Source organism: Amphibalanus amphitrite, unplaced genomic scaffold (assembly GCF_019059575.1).
Source record: "Amphibalanus amphitrite isolate SeventyFive unplaced genomic scaffold, NRLGWU_Aamphi_draft 000777F_arrow, whole genome shotgun sequence".
Lineage (NCBI taxonomy): Eukaryota > Metazoa > Arthropoda > Thecostraca > Balanomorpha > Balanidae > Amphibalanus > Amphibalanus amphitrite.
In genome coordinates, this window is record NW_024882271.1 from 209,944 (window position 1) to 224,438 (window position 14,495).

Consider the following 14,495-nt stretch of genomic DNA (forward strand, 5'->3'; position numbering starts at 1 on the left):
CTGCAGAGAGTCGCGTCTCATCTAAGGCTACTGACCCCGGCAGGGCGCGAATAACAGCACAGGTGAGGCAGCTGGAGCTCCAACAGCTTCGGCGACGACTGGAGCTGGAGAAGCAAGAACAGGATATGAGGAGAAGACGCCAGCTTCAGGAGGCTGAAGATGCGGAAGCATCTGCACGGCTGGAAGAGCGGCTGTTGAAGGACGCAGAGGGAGGTCTCAGCTGGGAGCGGAGGGACGACTTTGTCGGGGAGCCAGCTGTTCTGTGCCCAGTGGATTATGAGTGCCGCCCCGTGGAAGCAGAGTCAGTGTCTCAGTGTCCAGCTAATCAAGCTAGTTCAAGACCAGCCGATCCAGTGACAAGCAGCGACTCGCCTAACTCAGCTGTGCCTCGCCATCCTACGCCTGATGACAAGAGACGATGTTCTACTCCGGGTGTAGCAGAGACAGTGCCGCAGCGTCCAACTAGTCCTCCCAGACCAGCCCATTCAGTGGTAAGCAGTGATCCACCCGACCCGGTCGTGCTTGGCCGTCCCATGCCTGAGGATGCGAGACGGTACTCTACCCCGGGTGCAGCTGCTCCGGTGCAAGTTGCCCCTGTCTACCAGCCTGAGCATCTTTTCCATCGCAGCCTCCCCAGACTCACTCTGCCCACATTCGCCGGCGACACGAGCGAGTGGGTGAACTGGTTTGCTTTGTTCCGCACTTTGGTCCATGACCAGCCAGCTCTGACCCCCACGGAGAAAATGGCTCATTTGCAGGCCGCTGTCACTGGCTTGGCCCAGAGGACCATCGGAGGGATGCTGTATAGAGGGGAGCTGTATGAGGAGGCAGTTAGAGTACTAAAGGACAGATTCGGCCGAGATGATGACATCATCCACTCCAACCTCGACAGCATCTTCTCTTGTCCGGCACCTTCTCATCTCGATCCTGCCAGCCTGGAACAGTTTCAAGCCACAGTCCACTGCGCTGTAGTAGTGTTCCAGAGTCTGGGGCATGACGGTGACCTGTACAGTTATGAGAATTTGAGACGTGTGGTAGAGAAGCTACCGACTGAACTGAAGAGAGAGTGGGGTGAACATGTCTTAAACCTCGAACCAGAGAAGCCCAGCCTGCTCCATCTAGACTCTTGGCTGTGCAGACAGGTCAGGATCGCGCTGAACTTCGCGGCTGTTTCTCAACAGCATGGAGGGCGGTCAGCCGAAAAGAAGCGTGAAGCAAAGACGCAGGGAGCCAGTGGAGAACATGCTCTTCAGCGGACGGCTCTGGCGACTGAAGCACAGAACAGAGCCGGCAAGACTTGCATCTGCTGTGAAGCTGCCCATGACGTTACTGTATGCCCCGCATTCCTCAGCAAGTCAGTGGATGAGAGAGCTGCCTTTGTTGCTAGCTCAGGTGCCTGCTTCTTCTGTTTAAAGACAGGTCACGCCGTCAGAAAGTGCCGCTTTGCAAGGCGATGTGGCATCGAGGGTTGTGAAATGAGGCACCATCTGGTGTTGCACGGCAGCAGGAGGGTCGGTCTCGGTACAGAGGCCAGCCGGTCGGTGCCGAGCTCAGAGCCTGATGGCCAACGGGTGGTTGCTGCGTCGTCACTGCCTGTGGAACAGGTCACTACTCTTCTCCAGGTTGTGGAGGTCACCGTCGTCGGCCAGAACGGCAAGACCAGGAAGGTATGTGCGCTGCTAGACCCAGGATCACAAACTTCTCTCGTTGCAGAAGATGTCGTGGAAGAACTCGGACTCCAGGGGGAGCGCCAAACTTTGCGACTGAGAAATGTTGAAGGGAATGGCTCCCAGCAGCGCACGAGACGTCTGCAGTTAAATCTGCTGACTGAAACAGAGTAGACTTCCTCTCCCTCAGTCAGCAGATTTAACTGCAGACGTCTCGTGCGCTGCTGGGAGCCATTCCCTTCAACATTTCTCAGTCGCAAAGTTTGGCGCTCCCCCTGGAGTCCGAGTTCTTCCACGACATCTTCTGCAACGAGAGAAGTTTGTGATCCTGGGTCTAGCAGCGCACATACCTTCCTGGTCTTGCCGTTCTGGCCGACGACGGTGACCTCCACAACCTGGAGAAGAGTAGTGACCTGTTCCACAGGCAGTGACGACGCAGCAACCACCCGTTGGCCATCAGGCTCTGAGCTCGGCACCGACCGGCTGGCCTCTGTACCGAGACCGACCCTCCTGCTGCCGTGCAACACCAGATGGTGCCTCATTTCACAACCCTCGATGCCACATCGCCTTGCAAAGCGGCACTTTCTGACGGCGTGACCTGTCTTTAAACAGAAGAAGCAGGCACCTGAGCTAGCAACAAAGGCAGCTCTCTCATCCACTGACTTGCTGAGGAATGCGGGGCATACAGTAACGTCATGGGCAGCTTCACAGCAGATGCAAGTCTTGCCGGCTCTGTTCTGTGCTTCAGTCGCCAGAGCCGTCCGCTGAAGAGCATGTTCTCCACTGGCTCCCTGCGTCTTTGCTTCACGCTTCTTTTCGGCTGACCGCCCTCCATGCTGTTGAGAAACAGCCGCGAAGTTCAGCGCGATCCTGACCTGTCTGCACAGCCAAGAGTCTAGATGGAGCAGGCTGGGCTTCTCTGGTTCGAGGTTTAAGACATGTTCACCCCACTCTCTCTTCAGTTCAGTCGGTAGCTTCTCTACCACACGTCTCAAATTCTCATAACTGTACAGGTCACCGTCATGCCCCAGACTCTGGAACACTACTACAGCGCAGTGGACTGTGGCTTGAAACTGTTCCAGGCTGGCAGGATCGAGATGAGAAGGTGCCGGACAAGAGAAGATGCTGTCGAGGTTGGAGTGGATGATGTCATCATCTCGGCCGAATCTGTCCTTTAGTACTCTAACTGCCTCCTCATACAGCTCCCCTCTATACAGCATCCCTCCGATGGTCCTCTGGGCCAAGCCAGTGACAGCGGCCTGCAAATGAGCCATTTTCTCCGTGGGGGTCAGAGCTGGCTGGTCATGGACCAAAGTGCGGAACAAAGCAAACCAGTTCACCCACTCGCTCGTGTCGCCGGCGAATGTGGGCAGAGTGAGTCTGGGGAGGCTGCGATGGAAAAGATGCTCAGGCTGGTAGACAGGGGCAACTTGCACCGGAGCAGCTGCACCCGGGGTAGAGTACCGTCTCGCATCCTCAGGCATGGGACGGCCAAGCACGACCGGGTCGGGTGGATCACTGCTTACCACTGAATGGGCTGGTCTGGGAGGACTAGTTGGACGCTGCGGCACTGTCTCTGCTACACCCGGAGTAGAACATCGTCTCTTGTCATCAGGCGTAGGATGGCGAGGCACAGCTGAGTTAGGCGAGTCGCTGCTTGTCACTGGATCGGCTGGTCTTGAACTAGCTTGATTAGCTGGACACTGAGACACTGACTCTGCTTCCACGGGGCGGCACTCATAATCCACTGGGCACAGAACAGCTGGCTCCCCGACAAAGTCGTCCCTCCGCTCCCAGCTGAGACCTCCCTCTGCGTCCTTCAACAGCCGCTCTTCCAGCCGTGCAGATGCTTCCGCATCTTCAGCCTCCTGAAGCTGGCGTCTTCTCCTCATATCCTGTTCTTGCTTCTCCAGCTCCAGTCGTCGCCGAAGCTGTTGGAGCTCCAGCTGCCTCACCTGTGCTGTTATTCGCGCCCTGCCGGGGTCAGTAGCCTTAGATGAGACGCGACTCTCTGCAGTCACTGAAGGCGCTTCGTCCTTCCTACCTGCCAGGTGCTCCTGAATGCGGACCACAGCAGCCTCATGCTGCTCTCTTACATCCTTCATATAGAGTTCGGCAGCCTGCAATTCGCCTTCCTCCTTGAGGCTGGCCACATACTTGCCGTTTGCTTCTTCGATTTCTTCCAAAGCCACATCAAGTTCTTTGAGCGTCTCGGCGAGTTGAGTTCGGCTGCCTTTACTATCTATGAGAATCAATGCACGTCTCCTTACTCTTGTTAGCTTGCACAGCCTTCTACCACGCACGGATTTCAACGTTTTCGTCTCGTCCATGTCTTGTATCTGTCTTCCAATTGATTGCACAATGCACAGTGCACGGAGTTTAAAACTGTTCCGACATTCGGGAAAAAATGTGGGTTAAAATGACGGTTTCTATTAACTCCATTCAACACCAAAGCATCAGAGCCGGTTCAACAGCGACTACATGATCATTGCAGCTTTAGTTTACATGATTGAATAGGTTTTAAACTGTTCCGAGCAAAATTAAGCCACATTTACCACTTAACTCATTCTATGGCATTTCACGTATATGCAAACAGGTAAATCAGTGTCGTTCTTCCTTTACATGATTTACATTCGCTCGTTCTCACTGCAACTAAATATCGCTGAACACATATTTTCTCGCGGCTTTCCAGATGAAATACCTCCGGCTTGAGATGACGGACCACTAAATAAAAACACGGATAAATTGTCGGCTAGTCGCAACACCCCCCCCCCCCTTATACGTTCGCGGCTGGAAAAACACCAATACGGGCGAGGGTTAAAACTTAAAAACGTATCGCATCATCAAGCCTGCAGCGCAGGATATTGCCAAACAGAGCGACAGAATGCAGCTTCGTTGGAATAGAGGATGCGGCAAACCAGATTGGGCTTGCTCAGTTGACCAATCGTGTCAAACTGGAGCGTTGACCAGAGCATAGGGCGTACGACCAGTCCCCCGGTAAATACATCAAGCTGCAGCAAAGCGACATTTATTGCCGGCATTTCGACAGACGGTTGGGTGACACCAGACGGAATATTTATGTTTATGTGACCGACCTATTCCAGAACTGCAGACTGGACAGGAAGTGCCATTTCTGTACACACAAGTCGCAATCACTCGCTATCCATGGACACTAGAGATGTCATTTGGATACCAACCTTTTGGTATACCGATACCTACCAACTTGGTATTTGGTATTTCAAGGCCAGTGTATTTGGTATTTTGTTGGTATTATGAACCCTCACTAATGTAAAACAGGCTGAGAATTTGGTATATAGTTGGTATTTTCCTCATATTCCCAAGTCGGTTTGGTTTCGGCATGGTTTCGGTATTTTGCCATGGATATTGTTGGTATTTGGTTTGGTATCGGTATCTCGATTTTCCGTATTTGACATCACTAATGGACACCATCGGTTCAATACATACGGTTTTAATTTTTTTTTGTATATATTAGGATTTAGGAGTAGCTGTTATATGAAAGCATACCTGAACGTGCTCGTAAGTACACCTGCCCCTCTTCTTCTCTTCCTTACTCTCTTTCCCTCTCATCATGCCTAATAACTCTATAAATCCTCGGAGTATACCTGCACAATTAATTAAGTGCAGGTCACATCTGGTGGGGGTGAGGGCACGACCCTCCCCCTCGCCGTTTCGTCCCATAATGTAGCTAGAGCGTCGCAGAAAAATGATCGTGTGCGCCTTTACAAGGCGCAGCAATTGGTACCCGATTTTAAGGTCTCAGGTCAATCGGTGACCTCTAAGGTCAGGGCAAGTGAACCAAGGCACGGGTTCAGTTTTTCATAACTAAATTAGCAAAAACCGGTTGCAGAGCCGCGATTTTGGAATTATCGTATTCAACTCGCTCAGGCGCGTCGAATGTTTTTTTTTTTTGTTGGGGTGAGGTCAACTTGAGGTGTTGACCTCGGGTCAAGGTCAGGCCAACGCCCACAAGTCATGAAGCTGGTCGAAGGAGGTCATGTCGCATATCATTCGATTCCGCAGATTCGAATCGAATCGCAGATTCGATTCGATATCATTCGATTCGATTCCGTCTTCCTGAGTCTAGTTATTGATGGCTTTCCCGACTTGCTAGCTCAGTTTGAGCGGGAGTTATGGACGAAAAACTCTTATGACCAAAGTGACGTCATAAATGACGTCACGCTAGGTCAGCAGTGCAAAAGTGAAGCATTTTAACTTTCAAGGAATGCAATAAATCACGATTCCGTGTGCTTGAGATAGTTTGAGATTGTTCCCGGCGCTAAAATAGTAGTTTTCATTTTTCCTATTGACTTAAAATGGTGAGGTCACGTGATCGACCTGACCTCATGTGGTCTGTAGGAAAAATCCGAGATATACAAGTTGTGAGGCCTCTGGAGGATACTACATACTGCAAGTTTCGTCTCCCTATAAAAGTTTCTCTGGCACTGAGTGCGCTGCGAAGTTGCGTCATCCGAGGACCGTGCAGAGATTCACTTATCACGTCATAGGTCAGTGACCTGACCTGAAAATTCGGTTGGATGCGGCTTGGATCAAATATCAGCCATACCAAGTTTCAGCTCTCTTTCACCAGCGCGTCTAGAGCTATCGTGAAAAATCCTATGGGGGGGGGGGGGGACGGCACCCCCACCCCCACCCCCACCCGCCCCTCGGCCGGCGAGGAATATACATAGCACGACGTTAGATGCCCAGCTCTTCGTACGATATTATAGATGTTCAGTAAGGCGCGGCATTAAACAGCCAGTACGGGATTGAATATGTCCGTTATGACCGTCATTGAATAACCAGTAAAGCAAAACATTGGATGTCTACTACGGCGGCATTTAATGTTCATTTCCACTTTGAATTGTCAGTATCGCCTCGCCAACTAATGCCCGTTACGGCACTGTATGGACCAGTAAGGCACTGTATGGACCAGTACGGCTCTGTATGGATCAGTGCGGCACCGTATGGACCATTACGGCACTGTACGGACCAGTACGACACTGTATGGACCAGTACGGCACGGTGCGGGCCAGCACCGTACCGTATGGACCATTGCGGCACTGTACGGACCAGTACGGCACGGTATGGGCCAGTACAGCACCATATGAACCAGTACGGCACTGTACGGACCAGTACGGCACTGCCTGGACTAGTACGACACTGAATGGGCTAGTGCGGCACTGAATGGACTAGTAAGGCACTGTATGGACCAGTACAGCTCTGCACGGACCAGTACGTCACGGTATGGGCCAGTACGGCATGGTGTGGGCCAGTACGGCACCGTATGGACTAGTACAGCGCTGCATGGGCCAGTACAGCATCATATGGACCAGTACGGCACGGTATGGGCCAGTACGGCACGATATGGACCAGTACATCACTGCATGAACCAGTACGGCACTGTATGGACCAGTACCTACGGCTCTGTATGGATCAGTATGGCACTGTATGGGCCAGTACGGCACGGTATGGCCTACGACACGGTATGGGCCAGTACAGCACCATATGGCATAGGCGTAGGAACGTTTTCGAAAGTGGGGGGGGGGGAGGCCAGGGTCCCAGAGGTCCAAAACCTAACCTACCCCCAAAATCCGATTTCTCCTCGGATTTCGGCCACTTTGTTTTCGCAAACATGCTCAGAGGTAAAAAAAAATCGAGACAAAAAAAAAGAAAAAAAATGGTTGAAATTTCAGGGAGTCTCCCGTCCATAAACTCAAACTGATGGACGCGTTCCCCCGTCCTCCGCAGCCGTTGGCACCCATGCAAATTCCAGAGGCATCCAGCAACTTTTTCATTACGAGCAAGCGTGAAACGTGCAAAGCGAGTCTTTTCAATATACCTATAAAAATCAGCATGAACGGCCCAGCTAGGCTCAGCCAGGCCTATAACGTTTTTAAGAGGTTTTATATCAGCGACCACTGCAACTGGGCTGATTGACTATCACTTATCAGAGGCCGGTGTGGGACTTTTAGACGGTCTGGGCCTTCAGAGGCCAGTTTAACCCTCCACGGCCCGGTCCTATAGGTTTTCTACATACGCGCTGGCCGAGGGGGCGGGGGGCGGGTACGACCCCCCTCGCCGTTTCGCCCCAGGTGGAGCTAGCGCGTCGGGGTAAAACGAGCGTGTGCGCCGTTACGAGACGCAGAGATCGATACCCGATTTTATGGTCCTAGGTCAACCGGTGACCTCTGACACCGTTCCGTGCTTCTATCCTCAGGATACTGAAATCCTTCTCCTCCACACCGCAACCCCCTCCGGGCTGGACAGGCAACTTTATCTCATGCGGGCTGCTCCCTTGGAGCGGCACCGCTGCTCCCGAGGGAGCGCACCCCGTAGCCGGGTGCAGTGAGTGCCTTGGGGCTGGGTGGCCTGTCCTCTGGACGGGCTCAGCCCCGGCGACTCACTAGGGTGCCTGCCCAGACCAATGTCTCCCCCCTATATCCTATCATCCTTCCGGCTCTGAAATGGTCTTATTGGACCGAAAGGGCCGAACCCAACAAAACAAACAAAAACCGGTGACCTCTGAGGTCAGGTCAAGTGCCTCAAGGCACGGTTCCGTTTTTGGTGAATAACTTCGCAAAAAATGGCCGCAGAGCCGCGATTTTGCCAGCATCGTGTTCGCCTCTCTCAGGCGCGTCGAATGATATACTTTTTGTTTGGGTGAGGTAAACTTAGGGTGTTGACCTCGGGTCACGGTCAGGTCGGCGTCCCCAGGTCACGAAATTGGTCGAAGGAGGTCATGTCGCATATCATTCGATTCGGCAGGTCTTCTTGAGTCCATAGGTGGCTTTCCCGACTCGCTAGCTCAATTTGATCGGTACCTAGTTATTGACGAAAAACTAATAAGACCCTTATAACTTCATAAATGACGTCGCGCAAGGTCAACATTGCAAAAGGGACGCATCGAACCTTGCAAGGAGTGCATGAAATCACGATTCGGTGTGCTTGAGATAGTTGGAGATCGATCGTTCCCGGCGCCAGAAAAAGTTTTCAGTTTATCCCCATTGACTTATACCTAATGGTGAGGTCACGAAAATGACCTGACCTCATATGAACTTTAGGAAAAATCCGAGATATACAGTATACAAGTTGAGAGACTCCTATTGGATACTAGGTCCTCCAAGGTTCATTTCCCTGTGAAATCTCCTCTGGCAGTGAGGGCGTTGCGAAGTTGCGACATCTGAAGACCGTGCAGAGGTTCACTTATGACCACATGGGTCAGTGACCTGATCTGACCCGAAAATGCGGTTGGTGTCAAAAGATGCGGCTTGGATCAAAGGTCAGGTATGCCAAGTTTCAGCTCTCTATCGCCAGCGTGTTCGGAACTATCGCGAAAAAAAAAACTATGGAGGGGCGGCACCCACCCCCCCCCCCCCCGGCCGGCGAGGGTTAAGGCCCTCAGAGACCAGTACAGGGCCTGCAAAGGGCAGGATGAGACCTTAACCCTAGAACGCCTAGGGGGGGGGGTTGTATCAACCCCCCCCCTGAGGTTTTTTTCGAAGTGCACGCTAAACGGCTTGTCGTAGCGGGCTGAAATTTTCAATACCCTCTGGGGCAACCTTTGCGCATCTTTTGCCGAAAAAAAATTGATCGGGTCATGTCAGGTCACGGAGTTATGACGTCATAAGAGGTACAGCCTCCGGCCGACAGTTACCAAACGTGTGCGCCGAATCCCTAGGTTTTCTGCCGGTGATACCCACATTGTTTGATGGATCATGATGAAACTTCCCATGCATGTTGGGGCAAGCATTGGCTATCGTGTGGTGCAAGAAAATTGACCGGGTCGGTCAGGTCACGGAGCTATGACGTCACAAGAGGAACAGCGTCCGGTACTATTTTTGAAAAGCGCCCGAACCACTATTTTGCTAATTCTTGTCACCTCAATGGGAATATGCAGCAATATTAGCTTATATAGGGAGCAAATGGACCTCCCAAATCCAAAAATACAATCAGATTTCAAAAATTTAAATTTTGATTTTTTCGAATTTCTGCCGCCGACTGTGACCTTGCCGACTTCCGGCGCTCCCAACGCGCCATTTTTAGAGCTAGGGAAACGAAATACATACCAAACGATAGAGAATTGATCAAGGAACACGATAGTGAAGGTTTCAAGTCGATATCTCCCACCGTTTTGCCGCAATCGCCGCGGAAAGTTGAAAAAGTTTGATTTTTTTCGGAAAATTTGATCTTTGACCGGTCATAAGTAGGTCAAATGTTGACCTAGGACCAAAAAATATGCCACCAATCGCGAGATCTCGTTGAGAGCAATCCGTTGGTTTTTTCCACTAAGCTCTAAGACCTTCCGTTTCGAAACGCCAGGGGGGGTCGTAACAACCCCCCCCCCCTGGTCGTTCGTGTTATGAGAAATGGCCTGGTCGTGCGAGGGTTAAGATGCCGACTTGGGCCATCAAAGGCTAATGTGGGTCCTTACAGGCCAGTATGGGCCCTCAGAGGTCAGTGTGGGACCCTAAAATGCCGGCATGGGCCGGTGTTGGACCCCAGAGGCCAGCAGAAGACCCTCACAAACCAAGATGGGCCTCAGAGGCCGGCATCGGGTCTTCAGAATCCAGTGCAAGGCCCTCAGAGACTAATGCGTGTCCTTACATGCCAGCATGGGCCCTTAGAGGTCAGTGTGGGGCCGTAACAGACCGGCATGGGCGGGACTTGGAACCTAGAGACCAGCGGAGGGCCCTCATAGGCCAAGGTGGGCCCTCAGAGGCCGATGCGGACCCTTGGAGACCGGCATCGGAACTCCGGAATCCAGTGCGGGGCCCTTAGAGGTCAATGTGGGACCCTAAAATACCGGCATGGGCCGGTGTTGGAACCCAGAGACCAGCAGAAGGCCCTCAAAAACCAAGATGGGCCTCAGAGGCCGGCATCAGGTCTTCAGAATCCCGTGCAAGGCCTCATAGGCTAATGTGGGTCCTTACAGGTCAGCATTGGCCCTTAGAGGTCAGTGTGGGGCCCTAAAAGACCGGCATGGGCCGGCGTTGGACCCCTCAGGCCAAGGTGGACCCTCAGAGGCCGATGCGGACCCTTAGAGGCCGGCATCGGGTCTTCAGAATTCAGTGCGGGGCCCTCAAAGGCACCTAAAGGCTAGTCTTGGGACCCCAGAGACAGAAATGAGGCCACCAGAGGCCGGTGTGAGGCCCTCAGACGCCGGCTGGGCCCTTGAGGTCGGTTTAGGGGCCCTCAAATGAGGTCAATGTGGGTTCTCAGCGGTCAATGTGGTCGCTTGACCGCCACTGAAGGGCCCTCCGAGATCAGTGTAGGACCCTCAAAGACTGGTTTGGGAGCTGTTAATAGCTAGCGTGGGATTCTTGAGTCTCGTGACAATCGAATAAGGGCCAGAGCCCCATACGCCCATGGGGCCCATTGGTTGTTTGGGGGGGCCAAATGATATGATGGCCCCCTGATTAGCCTTTGGAGGGGGGAAGGGCATGGCCCTGATCCCCTCTGCGACCGCCACTGCACTGAAAGTGGAAGGGGGAGGGGCAGAAACAGACATTGCTGGCCCCCAGCCTGTTTGAACCGAGGCTGAGGCACGGTCACCCTGGCCCCCAGCTAGAACGCCTTTGACGAACTATGCCGACCCCAAGCAGATAAGGTCAAGCGTTGGTCGTTTGTATACGCATTCTCCTGCACCGTGCTAGTATTGTCTTAGTATTGCCTATACCTTTTTAGTGCTCGCTGTCCCGCGCCTCGTATTCAACAAAATGCTGTCACCAGGACTCACAGTCTTGTCTCTGATATGGTTTCCTTCATTGAGTGAAGGAAATTGCGGTCAATAACGCTGTAGAAACAAAAAGGAATCCTCATTAAAGGGCAAGCTGAATAGTTGTCAAGTTACCGGGTGGTAGGTTAGGTACAGACAGACACTTAAGTCAGCAAAAAGTGGGGGGGGGGCAGTTAACATTGCTGGCCCCCCACCTCCGAAAGTGGGGGGGCCATGGCCCCCCCGGCCCCCCTGTTCCTACGCCTATGCCATATGGACCAGTACGGCACGGCGGGCGTACTCGGCCGTCCGACTGAGGCACGGTGGCCTTTCATCGCGACCGACCGGTCGGTCAGGACGGGGCGCCACCTCCTCCCGTGTCGCCGGCTCCGAGCGGTGCACGTAAAAGGCGGCTCACCCAGGCCAGGTCGTCAGTCGACCCAGAGCCATCTCAGGAGTCAGAGCAGCAGACCCCAGGAGACCCAGGGAGCTGAACACAGAGAGACGCGAGAGGACAGCACAGAGAGACGAGCGCAGCCGCCAGAAATGAAAACGGTGAGAGAAGAGACTGGCGCAGAGCCAAAGGGAGCCAACGAGCCACATCAGCCGCTGATGGTGCTGGCACGGTTTTCTGCACGTCATAGCCTTTCAGGATCACATGAATAGTGCTTATTGGATAACATGTGCGACTTCGCGGTTAGATCACAAAGCAAAAACCGCTCTTTTTTAATCATTTTACGCCTTTTTATGTAAGACGTTTAACTGTTTAAAAACTCTATCAATATCAGGTTGAGAGGCTTATTTGATCTTTTGGAAACATGTCATTTATCATCATGCGAGCAACATCTTGTTTGCGTTCATTGAACAGCTAAGATATTTCTGCGAATAATCAGTTGCAAATTGCATAGGCATAATGTTCATCCACGCTAGTCTCGCTGCGAAAATATTTGACCTCGTAACACTGACGTCCTGTTTTGTCTGTTTCAGTTCGGCGCGATCCTCCTGGCCTCGTTGGCAGTCGCAGTGCGTTCTGATGGAGGCGGAGGCGGTCGTCATTTCGGGTGGGTAAACTCCGACTTTCGGCAGCTTTCTAACCAGCATCGCGTCAGCAACGTATAAATATGAGTCGCTGAGACTGAGATACCAAATAGGTAACCCTTGTAACTGCTAACTTGAGGGTTCCTCGATAAACATATCAAATAAGTCATGGTTTTGTAATGCTCGACAATATTAGACGATATGTGTGTTGACGGTTTTTGTCATCTGCACAATGTATTCAGAAGCAGTTTATGCACAGTTCGTCATGCACCGACACTGACCTTGTCTTTTCTCCCTCGCAGTGGTGGCCACGGCGGGTTCCGTCCGGCTCCCTTCCATGGAGGATACGGCGGCCCCGGCCCTATCGGCCCTATCGGTCACGGCCCTATCGCCCACGGCCCTATTGGCCCGGTCGGCTACGGCGCCGGATACGGCTATGGCGGCCACAGCCACGGCTACAGCATCCGGCCGACCAAGTTCATCCTAGAGGTCGGAGAGTACGGCAGTGAGGGCGGCTTCAAGGGCCACGGAGGTCACGGAGGTCACGGCGGACATGGGGGCGGCGGTGGCCACAAGGGCGGCCAGGGCGGCCACAAGGGAGGCCACAAGGGCAAGGGCGGCGGCGGCGGCCGCAAGAAGATCATCCATGTGCACCACTACCACCGCACCCCGGTGTACACCCACCCCGTACCCGTACCCGTGTACGGCGCCCCTGCGCCCGTGTACGGCGCCCCGGCTCCGGTGTACGGCGCCCCGGCCTTCCACACTCAGGGTCGCAATATTGGAGGACCCGGCCCGATCGCTGTTGGCCACGGAAACCGCGGCAGCATCTACCCCGCTCCGCGGCCGCCGGTGCACCCCATCCCCGTGTCGCCGGTGCACCCTGCTCCCGTCCACCAGCCGCACCCCATCCCTGTCCACCAGCCGCACCCCGCACCCATCCATCCCGCTCCTATCCACCCCGCCCCCATCAGTCAGGGCTTTGGACCCTTCAAGCAGCAGGGTATCACCTTTGACTCCCAGGGCGCGTCGTTCGACTCCCAGCGCGATTCGTTCATCTCTCAGGGCCCCGTGACCACCAGCACGACGACGACCATCTCTCAGGGACCGGTCATCCACTCGGACGGCGGCAGCAGCGTGTCGCAGTCGCTGGGACCCGTTCGGGAGACGTTCACCAGCAGCTCCCAGCAGGCCGAGCAGCCGCTGCCGCCCGTCTTCTCCTCGGGCAGCGCGCTGGACGTGCCCCAGTCGGCCGGACCGCTGCCGCTCGCCACCGGCGACGACAGCTTCGACGACAGCTTCCCGCCGCACGGACAGTCGGCCGGGCCGAGTGTGTCGCTCTCCGACCCGGTGGAGGTGCCCCAGCAGAACTTTGACATCAGCGCGCCGCTCAATAATGGGCTCTACTCAACCCCCAACCGGAGCTAGAGGCTTCTCTGCGCTAGCGTAGGATAGAAAATGGAGTTGCTGTGTCGGCAGAGTGTTCGAGCTTTGTGTGTCTGAGGCTGAGATACCCCAGCACTATCGAATGCTCGAACAGCAAAGAGAGTTACGTACTTAACCGCCTCATCTTTGCCTTGGACTCACGCCAGCACACTACTCTTCTTTAGCTCAATGATACTGCTCAATGCGTTGTTATGTGACTTGTTTTCTTTTTTACGGCACGAGCGATCGCACGTGTCGACTGCCATTGTGTGATTGTATCATCTGCCATTGCATGATTTTTTGTTACATACCAGTGCCAGTGGTGTGACTGGAGAGACGAAATAAACCTCAAACCAGTTATCTCGTGTGTCGCTGAAGGCACGTTCCTCCGGGACGGTGAGAGTGAAAGCAGTCGGCCGCGCGGCGACCCTGCCAGCCGGCCGGACCGGAACAGCACGCCTTTCCTAAGCAGAGCCGATGTTCGCACATCTTGTCCGCTGCAGAGATACACCGGTTTGACTCCCCCCCCCACCCCCCACCATAAGCCACCGCCCTCTCACGTTTTTCAACATGTGCGGTTTGCATCATCACATTGCGCTCCACAGCATCGATACATAGTATTTAAGTTC

General features: G+C 53.8%; 1 protein-coding gene across 1 annotated transcript; it reads left to right on the plus strand.

The window, feature by feature from the left end:
- The first annotated feature begins 6,632 nt into the window (after window positions 1-6,632).
- LOC122366002 (serine/threonine-protein phosphatase 1 regulatory subunit 10-like) lies at window positions 6,633-13,869 on the plus strand. Its single transcript, XM_043337732.1, has 3 exons — window positions 6,633-6,770; window positions 12,391-12,464; window positions 12,744-13,869. Exons 1-3 carry the CDS (start codon window positions 6,633-6,635, stop codon window positions 13,867-13,869), a joined length of 1,338 nt encoding a protein of 445 aa, XP_043193667.1.
- Window positions 13,870-14,495: the final 626 nt, after the last annotated feature.